Raw genomic sequence first — 12,628 nt, forward strand, 5'->3', positions numbered from 1 at the left:
CCATTTTGTGCGGTTGCGCCGTGTATTTATCGCAAGAGTCGTGACTGTGACGCCAGTCCACCGACTGTTAGTTTAGGTAGTCACAACGTCCCTCTAACCCAGACTTGTGGGTTTCCCTTTCAGTCGTCGTTATCGGCTAATTTGTAGTTCATTTTTTATACAAATATATATATATTTTGTGTGAGGAAGAATGTCGGCCGAAAGTCCCGAATACTCCTCGTTCTTTGCAGTGATGGGTGCCTCTGCAGCGATGGTCTTCAGCGGTAACTATCCGTCTGTAATAATCTTCTTTAGTCGTCTTTCTTATTTAATTTTATTGATTCGCCTTTGATCAAAATAACGACGAGGCAGTGTGTGTGTGTGTGTTATCTGTCATTTGACATGTTAACATCTTACAGCAAGTTCTTTCGGTATGATAATTCGCCTCTGACCTAACTCGTGTCTCCTTGCCAAAGTTATATTTTACTTCCTTGACGGTAACATAAATATGTTTATAGTTTGGTTTATGTGTGTGGTGTCTTGAAGTAACATATTTTATATATTATATTTTGACTGTTAACTCGGTTACAGCCATCGTGCTAAAGGTGCTAAACTAGCTAGATGACGTCCACGTAAGTTAGCTTCAACGTTAGCCGAGCTCAGACAGATGGATGCTATAATATGTGGAGCATACGCATAGTAAACATGAATGTGTGGCATTGTATTTTCACAAAGCTTTTGATGATTAAACCACGAAGAAGTGTACATGAGTATCCCAGCATTCCAGGATTTTTTTTGTGATAATTCCAACATAAAATTTAAACAGCTGTGTCATGCTAACATTGATTCACACATGAGCCACTGTTTACCTTTTAATGTTAACTGCCATAAAATGTAACGCAGTCCTTAGTTTCAGCTGTCTTTTGCAAGCCATTAGTGAATCAATTCAGATGGGCAACTTCCTTATTGCTCAAAGGAATGACACAAGGTCACATGATGATCACATGACGTGCCTTCTGACTTGGAGTAGCCATCTGACTAGTCTCGTGAAGTCTCCATAGAAATGCATGCATTATATACTCAAGGTGTAAAGTTTAATTATGCTTGTGTTATAATTAGTTCTGCTGTACACGTATTACATTAATTCTCACAGAAAGGTGACATGGTGTTGAATCATGACTGAATGATTCTGTCAATTTTTTTAAAACAAATAACATGACATTAATTGACATAACATGACATGACAATCATTTAACCTCAAGGTAATCCCACATTACAACCACAGCCATACTGATTCTGTAGCGTCAGCACAAAGTAGAAGCAGGTAGATTCCCAACAAGGGTAACTTCAACTTCATGTCAAATGAAAGACCTGGTTCAACTAGCAGCACTGTGAACGAGTGACAGCTGGGGGATTAGTGTCTGGAGTTGGGAAGGGGGAGGATGGTTGAGGGTGGTCATGCTACCTCAAAGAACGATGTGGCACTAGAACAGTTGACAGTTGGTGTGGTACTTCTCAGAGGATGTTATCCTGGTGCGCAGATTCAGTTATTTTAGTCAATGCAGTGTATTTTTGTGGTTGTCACTCCTGAAGTCCCGTTTTCTGTGCCAGTGTCGCAATTAGTAGAATAGGGCTGCCAGAGAGAGGCGTAGCTGCTGTTAGGGAGGTATGATATAAATGTACAGTAGGAACGATATACCGCCTACGGCAGAGAATTCAATTCTGTTGCGGCAATGCATGTTGATGAATCTAGGCTGGAACGCATCATCACTGTATACAGTCGTCCCTTACTACTCGGTTTGAATTTTGTGGCTTCACAATCATGGTTTTTCAAAAATATATTAATTCATAAACTATTCAGTTTAATGGTTGAATAGAGCCTATTAGTCAAAGCATATCCATATTTAAGCAAATGTTATGTATTTTTTGCCTAAATTAACCATTTTCAAACATAAAAATGGCAAAAGAACTAAAGTACAAATATAAGGCATTGAAAAGACTCATTCAAAGATGTTTGACATAGTATTCAACATTAGTCACTGGGTATCAGTAATATTATTGAAATGTTCTGTGAGAGACACACACACACAAGACCAGGCACAATAATCCCTAATAATGACACAGCTACTGTTGCAGCCGTAACCCACGGCAAGCTGAAACTCAACTCTGAATCCCCAATGGCACTTTCCTGTCTGCCAATCACTCTAGGGAGCAGAGTGATTGGCACATATATCACATTTATAGCAACACACACGAGCATGAGTCTTATTTATCTCTGAAATGGCTCATTTACTCTTTATGTCTACTATATTGGGAAATATGAGTGTAAAGGTGACTAAATGGGTGTTATTCACACGATCAACAGCACTATTTAAGATGAATTATTTAAACTAATTGATAATATGTCAATAGAAGTTGTGCAGCATCTATTTTTGCCTGATATTTGTGCATGTGAAAGCATATATGGCTCATATAGCTGCTGACGTAAGCATTCAGTGTGTGACTCATAAATGTTGCAGCCTCATCTCAAAAGCAAAATGATTTTTACTACTGATCCTCAAATTTGGACAAGTGTTTCCCAGTCTTGTCCCCTCCTCCTGTGCACAGCCGAATATTTCTACTCTCTGCAGCCTGAGCCATTTGCATGCAAGATCATCTGTAGCTCTAGGCACCTCCTGTGCTCTGACATCACAAGCCGTCACAGGGGCTCCCCATATAGCAAATCATTTTCAGGGACGAAAAAATGTAAAAGCGCTCAGCCTGATCTCAAGGGATTAGGATTAAAAATCCAGAGGTTGTACTTGCACACCACTGCAGGAGCTGCGACACATGACACATTTCATAGGCTGAAAAAAATTGTTATGTTGGAGTACTCGATGTGCGTCCTGTCACGCTCCAGTGACACAGATGGACACACACACACTTAGGAACACACAGGAATAATGGAGTGGCAGCGTAATGTTACTCAAGCTAATTTATTACCTAGTAGGTAATAATGAATACCTGGTAAAAGAGGACTACCAGTTTTCTAGTAAAAGGTTTTGATAATACCTATATGAGCAAGTACCTCGGACACGTTTGGCACTATTTTTAATGTTGGCTTGCAAAAGCTGTGCCCAGTTCTACTACTCATCTGTAAATGGCCTGCATATGATTTAACCTTGTATTGACCACATCAATCTGTCATACATTTGAAAGATTGGCCTGCTGCGTCTACTGTACACCATTTGTTCGAAAGCCTCGCAGCTATGCTATGCTTCCATGCTAGCCCTCAGCGCATATAATATATCAATTAGGAGAGCAACAGGCCTCAGGCTGTGCGCCTAAGACGTCTCTGGAGGCCTTTCAGATGCAATTTAAAAGGGAACGTCAAATCACCATCTTTTGTACATATACCAAGTATAAGATGCAATCTGTGTTGGTGAATAGAAACATGTTTGCTTGCTTGTTGCTTAAGAAAAGATGATGGAGATTTATGCAATCTATACTTTGCCACCACCTTTCTGCTTCTGTTTTAGGGAAGCTCTCAAGTTTTTTTGTAGAGTCAATGCATGTCCCACTCCACTGACACGGTGGCACCATTCAATGGGAGATTGTGTTGAAGCAGCTCTTTGGTGTCTAATTTTACACTTATGTAAATGTATCTCTCGCTCATCCATGCATGTGTATTTATTTGTGTGGCCCTGCTATTTCATCTTCGTCTCAGACCGACTGAGCCCTGTGGTCGATTTCTCACGTCATAGCACACAGTAGACGTCCGTAATGTTACACTTCTGCATCTTAGGTTTGATAGTAAAAAAATGAAGAGGAAATGAGGCAGCAACTGATGCAGTGGAAAACCATAGTCATTTGTTTCTTTTTGAAAAATGGCCCACATTTCATCATGAAAAACTTTTTAAGCAGAAGTGAAATTGTTACTTCACATTTGTTCTGGGAAATATATTGATTTAACTTTGTTTCTATATGTCGCCACTAGCTTTGGGAGCAGCCTATGGCACGGCCAAGAGCGGCACAGGCATTGCTGCCATGTCTGTAATGAGGCCGGAGCTCATCATGAAGTCCATCATCCCCGTGGTCATGGCGGGTATCATCGCTATCTATGGCCTTGTCGTAGCAGTACTGATTGCCAACAACATTTCTGAGAGGGTCACCCTCTACAAGTGAGTACGCTTGTCATGCATTGTTGCACTGATTCTATACTAGATACTACCTAAAATGCTCCAATTAACACCTCTTCTATGACATGCACCAACAAAACTGTGATAGCTGCCAGATGCTTGGTTGACAAAAGCAAATACTGTAACTGCAGTTGTCTCGTCAAAAAGTAAAAACTGCTGTGGCTGTAGGCTACTTCTTAATGTAGTTTTTATTAGCGCCACAAGATGGCAGTATCATGAGTGGTCAGCATACTTCGAGCTGTCCATGCAGCTTTAAAATATTGGTTGCACTACCCAGTTGTTTTGAAACTCATGCATGTTACCCTTGCCGTACTGTTTTTGTGGGTGTCCCCATCCGATATAATGATATTGGATATCGGTCTGATAGCAGCCCAAAAAAAACCCAGTATTGGATTATATCAGCCTGTATCTAAAATCTCTGATATTGGCACTCCGATAGGAGTCCATTCCAGACTCCGCATCATCACATCATCGCGGCGCGAGTGAGGACGGCTATGTTTGCTGATACACAGGCCTGTCATGATAACAGATTGTATTAACATTTTTAGACCCCTTTTCAGTAATTATATGTCAAATAATGAGTATATTGTATCAAAAGCAATAAACTTTAATTTCCCAAGATTATTTAACATTGTACCGTAAAGCACCGTGTATAAACCGCACCCGTGTATTAACCGCACCCCCATTTTCAGGCTTACGTCGGGGGAAAAAAATGTTTAGTTCATAAATGCTTGCCAACACTTTCATCTCAAATCAACATGCGTAAAGGTACTAAGCAATTTCAAAAAGAAGAATAAAGGAGAAATCTGAACTTCGGCATCTAGATCTTTAATATTATGGCTAAGCACAGATTAATAATTAAAAAAATCAAAATAAAGAAATTTGCAGTTTTCAAGATGTTTTGATATCTTATCTTTCACTGCTTCTCTTTTTCTCTATTATTATTTTATTGCATTGCTTCAGTGTGAATTTGAATAAACTCCAACGTTGTATTGTATTTTACAACTGCAATGTTTTAATGGAAGCTTAGGTTAGCTTCAGTGTATATAGAGATCGTTTCACTGTGTGAAAATACAGTACAGTTAGAAAGAAATTACATACACAAGCATTTTCAGCAACTGTACAGCAGAGGGCACTAAAGTCAAAGCAACTGTCTGACCCACAGACGGCTATTCTAAAATGGGCTTCTCGTCAATTTCTGCGTCTGGTCAGAGACCTGTCATCGTGTATAAACCGCACCCCGATTTTTTGCTTCTTACCAGTGGGGAAAAAAGTGCGGTTTATACACGGTGCTTAACAGTAATTGGAATGTCAAGAGCTTTTAAATAAACAACGTAATAAACTAAACAAAAACAGTCAATGAAAATAAAATGGACTGCCTTTTTTTAGGAAACATTGCACTTAAATAAAAATCACAATAATAACCCAAAACAATAAAAAATAGACCCTGTTTCTGTTAAGAAAAAAAACATTCCAATAAAAAACACACACACAGTTATGTAGTATATTGTTAAACTAATGTACGGGGTCATATTTGAGATGGACCACATATCTGTGGTGGCTGAGTAAAATGCAGTGTTTCTGATGGCCTTCAACACGTCGTCTTTCACTCGGTTATACAGTTCAGGAATTGCTGTTTGTGACATGTACGTACAATTCGTACTGTCAGACATTTTTAACATTTCACAAGATGTTGGCTTTTCAACCATATTGAAAGGTTGCATTTCTTTTGCAATGTAGTGAGTAACACTGTGAGCACGCACCATTTTTCGCTCTTTCGTTTTATATTTACTTTGCCGATCAAACGCTTCAGTAAGTGTTGACTGTCGGGGCGAAGGCTCTGCTGCACGCTGGAGCTGTGGCATTCGGCTTGTATACCATGGCTTTTGTGTCTTCATTCATATTAGCATTTGCTTGCTAACCTGCTAACTGCTAGCACTCTGTGTATCCACTAGTAGCCCCTCCTCCACGTACTGCGAGACAAAGAGCATTCACTCTCTCGGTTCATTCCACTATAGAACCAGTGCTCACAGACACATGCAAAGTGAAAGCTCTTGTCATCCAGAGTGTGTGGAACAGAGAGACGACAAAAACAGGCATACATGCACACGTCAATTTATTGAGGTGGCAAAATGATCTACTTTTTGTTTAATCATTCAGTTGATCAATTATCGTGACAGGACTACTGATACCCTTTTGGCCACGTTTGCTGATATTCTTCTCGCTACGTTTGCTGACATCACTAAAGCACAAACATGGAGTATCAATTGGAAATCTCTGCAAGTGGTATCGGGTATTTTCAATACTTAAATTATGTTTGGATCGGAAGCTGATACGATACCAACACTGGATTGGATCATCCCCACCTCTAATTACAACATTGGTTCTGTTGCTGTTGTGTTGTGCAATATATGTATATGTGTGTGTGTATATATGTATATATGTCTGTATATATGTGTGTATGTATATATATATATGTGTGTGTGTGTGTGTGTATATATGTGTGTATATATATATGTGTGTGTGTATATGTATATATATATATATATATACACACATATGTGTATATATATATATATATATGTATATATATATATGTATGTGTATGTGTATATATATATATACTGTATATATGTGTGCGTGTATATATATATATATATATATATATATATATATATATGTGTGTGTATATATATGTGTATATGTGTGTGTGTATAGGTATATGTGCTATATAGCTTATTATTTACGCACATATTGACCACAATTAGTTTGAAAACTATTTAAGATGTAAAAATGTTTCACTGCGCTTTATTTTGATAAGCATGCACCGGAATTGAACAATAGCCCGTAAAATATGTAGTCAATTGACGGCTTGTCACATGCTAAGCCTATCTATACCAGCGTGTTTGATCGCTCACGTTTCAATATCATTCCACTCTGTTCACATGCCTGGCTCGCGGCTTCTAGCTAGCTTGGAGCTATAAGTGGCTATTAAGTTTATGGGATACATCAATCGATTATCATCACAACTTACTTTTTTTAAAATGTCACTTAACAATCTTGCTCTTACCATTACAATACGTATGGCTTGTCTTCCAAACATAGTTGTGTCGAAGTTGTGCACCTGAACCACGTAGTGTGTACAGCTGTGTACAGAGAGTGACGAATACCACAGGGGTCTCCAACAGGTAGCACGTAAGCTAGCAGTAGCTCATCAGCTGATGTTGTGTAGTTCAAAGAATATTTGCATCACCTCTTAGTTTTATTCATACATGACACCTGTATTTAATGACAAATGAGCACACTGAGTGGAGTTGTGCTTTTTAAATAAAGTCCCATTTAAATGTTGGCATTGCTCTCAGAAACTTTGCCATCAACAGAACAGTTTTGCTATATTGTCTGTTCATGTTTGGCTAGTTGCAAAAAGTTAAATAAGTCATTTAAAAAATTGCTATTTGTCTTCTTTTTTTTTTTTTTTTAAATGGCAGACGCAGCAGTAGCAGCCCACCACCACCACCTTAAAAAAAATCCAAGGGGAAAAACCCTGGACCATCTGGTCAAACAGAGCAAAGTTTTTCTTTCCACTTTATCATGCACTCTTACATACTTATTTAAGCCCCGGTCACACCGCCCAAACTTTGCTGTAGCGTCCCTGTAGCGGTGAAAAAAAATCATCACCGCTCGTAACCGCGCACCACCGTTTAACAGAAGTTGGCCCCCGTTAAGGCAACGTATATGGTCGGCCACCGCTGATGGTCCCTCCTACCGCTCCGAAAGTTTTGAGCTGCACAAAATATTGCCAGTGGTGAGTAGCGGGCAATTTTCCGCTATGGCAAAGTTCATCACGGCTCCAACAACGCCCAGTCAAAGTTTGGCGCCGCTAGACGGAAGTTTGTGGATGCTTGGGTCCGCTACGCCAACGCAGAAATCTTGAACGCTGGACCACTGCTGCTTCGCCAGCTTTGCCCGGGCGGTGATTAAACGTTGCACAAACTTAGTTGGAGTGGCTGTAAGCGTTTTACGAGCGGACACGGGATTGCTGGAACGGTGTCAGGCGTTGAAGCAGCGATCCATTGCGTGATGAACTTTAGTTTGCCGTTGGTATGGAGGTGTCGGAGGCGGAGCATAATTTCGCTATAAATACAGGGAGCCCATTTGGAATAGCCGTTGAGTGCAGACCTCAGTTATATCGAATTTGCTCAAAGTTACAGTAAAACTGTACTACCGTGGATGCTGAGAGACTTGCTATGATTGGTGCACTAGTCCAGCAGCAGAATCAGAACCTCCTCAGATTGCAACAAGCTGTTGACAACACACAACAAGAGTGGGTCAGACAGTTGTTGTGACCGTTGTTGTGTTTGCAGAGACACACTAGAGGGCACTATGGGACTGCGAATGAGGATCCACAGCCTTCCAGCAAGTCATGAGGATGCCACCAGCCCGCATGCGCAGAACGCCGCTCTATCGACGCTCGCGTCACCGCTAAACCAACGTTCGCTACAGTTAAACCAACACCAAAGCAATGGCAGCTTCAGCGGTGCACCGCAGGGACAACGCCCGTGTTTTCTATTTTTTTCCCATTTTGTGCGCGTTTACGAGCGACGATGATTTTTTTCACCGCTCCAGGGACACTACAGCAAAGTTCGGGCGATGTGACCAAGGCTTTAAGTAAGAAAATTAAGTAATGAGTTTCCACATTTGGGAAAGAATAGCATGCCTCCAATTATCACTGCTTCCAATTAACACCCTAAACCTTTTCGGTTTAGGTGAACACCCCACGTATAATTAGACCATTAACAGTTAATAAAAACCAGCAAAATGCAATGCTACATTATGTCCACATTGCGCTGCCATAAATCCAATTTTAGATGAACATTTGGACATTCAGTAAATGCTTAACAAAGCTCTACAATATTTGATAGGGTTCCATAAAGGTTTTAAAGCCTGTTACGTGGCAACAATAGACTTTAACCCACTAACTCCTCCCCTGACCAATGCTGATTACCTCACATTTTCATAATGGGTGATCTGACCTCCTCTGCTTCCCCCTTGTCCTGACCAAGACTGTTGTCTCTGTCTTCAAGGAGCTTTCTCCACTTGGGAGCCGGGTTGAGCGTGGGCCTGAGTGGGCTGGCGGCCGGCTTCGCCATCGGCATAGTGGGCGATGCGGGCGTCAGGGGCACGGCTCAGCAGCCTCGCCTTTTTGTGGGCATGATCCTCATCTTGATTTTCGCCGAGGTCTTGGGTCTCTACGGGCTCATCGTCGCCCTCATTCTGTCCACGAAGTAAACCCAGCCCAAAATCTCCACTACAAGATCTGTCGCTGCTGGAGAAGAAGTGTAAATTGTCTGTCTGTGGGTGTGGGTGTGTTTGTGTGTGTGTGTGTGTGTGTGTGGGGGGAGGATACATTTGTGAAATTTCTGCAACACAAGTTGGAGAAAGAGAAGGCGTTGGGGAACAAAAGAAAAAGGCTCCGTGATAGGGTCTCAACAATGTGTACAAATTTGATAGTCAACTTGTAAATGCGCAATGTAGTGATTTGTCAGTCGTGTGTGTGTGTGTGTGTGTGCGTGGGTGTTTCAAAACAATTGTATGATAAAAAGATTCCTTCCCCTCCCTCCACTTATTTGGGGCCTCGAGGCCGACTGCGGCAGCTCGGCCTCTGGTCTTAAAGAGCTGACCAAAGGGCCGCACAGCTTTTTCTCCTCCCAATTGGGAGTTGCATTAATCTTGAGGATCTATTTGTAAAGATGTATGGACTTTTTTCCCACTGATTTTATTTATAAGAAATTGTCCATTAAACTGTTGAACTGCATCAAGTCTTTAACTTCCTAGGATATATATATATACATATATAAATACATATAGATAACAATCTAGATAGATTTTATGCACTGTGGGTTACTTGTGCTAAGTGGTTGGAATTCTTCTGGATGTAATTATTGGTTTAATCATTACACTTGCCTTTTAGTATGTTGCTGTCGGGACGGGAGTTGGTGTATCTGTGTGTGTGTAGCTGTGTTCTAATCACGACGCAAACATTCTCCAAACTTCCGTGTTTTCCTGTAGTACTGCTGTTTGCATTAAAGGTGTGTGCGTGTGCCCAGTGTTGGGTCTCTCAAGCGTATTTTCCATACGATCCAACTCTTCATCACCCTCTCCCGTACCTGTCTTCTCTTCCTCACACTCCAGCTGTCCTGCATGGATTTTAGTGTGGTGTTACTATTATTGAGGATTGCAGGAGGAAATGTATTCCAGTTCATCCCCGCCCCCGCCCAGAAGCATTTATTACACTTGATCCAGGCTGACTGGAGTCATTAGGAGCTGTGAAATGTCACCCTGTAGTATGTTTTCTGATGCGTCCATTTACAATCCTGTACTCTCCACTGCTATTATCCTCATGTGCCCACAAGCAAATTAAAGATTCCAACTTAGATTTGCGTGGCTTCCCAATACCGTCAAATGTTGTTGCATATTACCTTTTGTGTAATTGTCCAGAACGGACAGAACTGTTACACATTGCACAGCTGCTGCTTTTTTGTAGCAAAATTAAGTGTGAAGCCAAATGAATACACAATCAAAATATAAAATCATTACAATGAAAAATTAATTCTGAAAATATTTAACATATAAAGCAAGTATTTAATACCTTTGTTGTTATTTTTATGGGCGTTTTTTTAATATTTATAAAATATATTTAATGGGTAATAGGTGCATTCTTTTAAATTGTACTTGCACATTTGAATTAGTGGAGAAGATTTTAAAATATCACTTTTGCATTATATTGAAACAATTTGGCTTTCTGTTTAACTTATTTCCACAGCAGATGACATGAATAATAAATGGTGAGCAAGACTTCATCATTGACATATCTGCAGAGTAGTTATGTATCAAATGTAAACAATGCCGTGCTGAGCGTCACTCAGGCTGCTTGGAGGCTGCTGAGGAGAGTCTGTGTAATGCTGGTCATGGCACTGAAGGTGATGCTGTCTGGGAATGACTTCAGGAAATCTTTGCCTTCTATGTATGTGATGAGCTTGGGATCCAAGGGCACAGAACCTGGATGGAATATTGATTACTTTAAACGGCAAGTATGATGCCAATTTCTTACAGCATCATATGTCTTTTTAAATTGAAAAAAAAATCACAGCTGTTCCTGAGTACCATAAATAAGTACAGTAGATATACGTACTAGCATACATTTCAAAGCTAATATCTCAAGAAGGGTATGTGTGTGGTGACATCTAGTGGCTGGAAGCTGACATTACATCTCACCGAGGAAAACCGAGCCTGTGAGTTTGGCCAACTCTTCACCACCACCTTTGGAGAAAATATTGCTGCATTCCTAACAAAGAGAGAGAGTGTTACATTAAATATAAATTAAAAATCTGTGACAAAGAACTAAAAAGGTTAACTCACGGAACAATGTGGGCAAACAAAGCCGCTCATGTTTTCTATGATCCCAAGGATCCGCACTCCTGTTTTCTTGCAGAAAGTGACCTCTCGTCTCACATCCCCTGTTGAAACCGCCTGAACAGAATAAGAATTTCATTGCGTAGTATAACTACCTGTTTTACTGTGCATATAAAATCTTGAACAACACTGTCAGAAGTTGTCTCATAAGATGTATGGTACGGTTGTGTACCTGGGGCGTGGTGACCAAAACAGCCCCATCCACTTGCTTGTGCTTCTTGAGGTTCTCCAAGATGGCCAAATGCTCATCAGAAGTCCCCGGTGGTGTATCCACCAGCAGCACGTCCAGCTCTCCCCATGCAACATCTGACACGAACTGGCCAATCATAGCTAAAGAGGCAACAGACAAGCATGAAAGTTCTATTATCCATCATAACAACGTTATGGATACCTGTTTTCTTGGGGCCTCTCCACACCACAGCTTCATCTGGATCCTCCAATAGGAACCCGATGGACATGAGAGCGAGGCTTTTCTCTGCATCGGCGTAGACTGGCACCCACCCCGAGTCACACTGGTGCACATCTTGTCGACCCACGCTCAGCATGCGTGGAATACTGGGGCCACACAGGTCCACGTCTAAGATGCCAACCTGGTGAAGTTTCAATGTAAGTATAAAAATATCTTCCTGCAATGGCTAGTGATCCAAATCAGCTGTAGTGCTGTAATGAGCGAGCACAGGCCTTTTTCCCAGCATGCCTCAGGGCAAGAGCCAGCTCAGACGTTATGGTGCTCTTCCCAACTCCTCCTTTTCCTGACAGAACCAAGACGATGTGCCGCACATGGGCCAGGCTGCCGTCTACAACATAGACGCAGGAGTCAATATTACTATGTTTTAATGAAGACAGTGGAGTACCACCGCGACACGAGCTACGTCTCGTTTTGTCACCTGACAACAGAAGTTCCACAAAAGTAGGTAAAAGTTAACGTTGAGTGCGTTTTAATGCGCATAACGCGTATTTTCTCTGTTAGGCCGTAAGGAAAATAAGGAATGATAACA

The 12,628-nt window shown here is 41.0% G+C and overlaps 3 protein-coding genes across 4 annotated transcripts in view; 2 read left to right on the top strand and 1 right to left on the bottom strand.

Annotated features, from left to right (window-relative positions):
• Nucleotides 1-9,972, top strand: atp6v0cb (ATPase H+ transporting V0 subunit cb). The gene is made up of 3 exons (XM_054765826.1): nucleotides 1-263; nucleotides 3,956-4,139; nucleotides 9,242-9,972. Exons 1-3 carry the CDS (start codon nucleotides 191-193, stop codon nucleotides 9,444-9,446), a joined length of 462 nt encoding a protein of 153 aa, XP_054621801.1. The 5' UTR covers nucleotides 1-190; the 3' UTR covers nucleotides 9,447-9,972.
• Nucleotides 9,522-12,628, bottom strand: part of nubp2 (nucleotide binding protein 2 (MinD homolog, E. coli)) — a 3,352-nt gene continuing 245 nt past the window's right edge. Inside the window, exons 2-7 of one of the 2 annotated variants that reach the window (XM_054765808.1) lie at nucleotides 12,312-12,427; nucleotides 12,022-12,220; nucleotides 11,803-11,960; nucleotides 11,577-11,687; nucleotides 11,433-11,502; nucleotides 9,522-11,216 (exon numbers count right to left, since the gene is read on the bottom strand). In XM_054765808.1, the coding sequence (XP_054621783.1) occupies nucleotides 11,080-11,216; nucleotides 11,433-11,502; nucleotides 11,577-11,687; nucleotides 11,803-11,960; nucleotides 12,022-12,220; nucleotides 12,312-12,427 (791 nt within the window). In that variant the 3' untranslated portion in view covers nucleotides 9,522-11,079. Of the gene's footprint in view, nucleotides 11,217-11,349; nucleotides 11,503-11,576; nucleotides 11,688-11,802; nucleotides 11,961-12,021; nucleotides 12,221-12,311; nucleotides 12,428-12,628 lie in introns of both variants that reach the window. The other variant, XR_008567376.1, reaches the window with a different exon arrangement.
• spsb3b (splA/ryanodine receptor domain and SOCS box containing 3b) overlaps nucleotides 10,599-12,628 on the top strand; it is a 9,847-nt gene continuing 7,817 nt past the window's right edge. The window contains exons 1-2 of the mRNA XM_054765761.1: nucleotides 10,599-12,236; nucleotides 12,390-12,540. The gene's annotated coding sequence lies outside the window, so the exon portion shown is untranslated. The remainder of the gene's footprint in view (nucleotides 12,237-12,389; nucleotides 12,541-12,628) is intronic.

The sequence above is a fragment of the Dunckerocampus dactyliophorus genome, chromosome 2 (genome assembly GCF_027744805.1).
Source record: "Dunckerocampus dactyliophorus isolate RoL2022-P2 chromosome 2, RoL_Ddac_1.1, whole genome shotgun sequence".
NCBI classification, from domain to species: Eukaryota; Metazoa; Chordata; class Actinopteri; order Syngnathiformes; family Syngnathidae; genus Dunckerocampus; species Dunckerocampus dactyliophorus.

Coding starts and splice junctions, on each gene's coding strand:
- atp6v0cb (XM_054765826.1), top strand. CDS start 191: ATGTCGGCCGAAAGTCCCGAATACTCCTCGTTCTTTGCAGTGATGGGT. Junction 264..3,955: donor TGCAGCGATGGTCTTCAGCG/GTAACTATCCGT, acceptor TGTCGCCACTAG/CTTTGGGAGCAGCCTATGGC. Junction 4,140..9,241: donor GAGAGGGTCACCCTCTACAA/GTGAGTACGCTT, acceptor TCTGTCTTCAAG/GAGCTTTCTCCACTTGGGAG.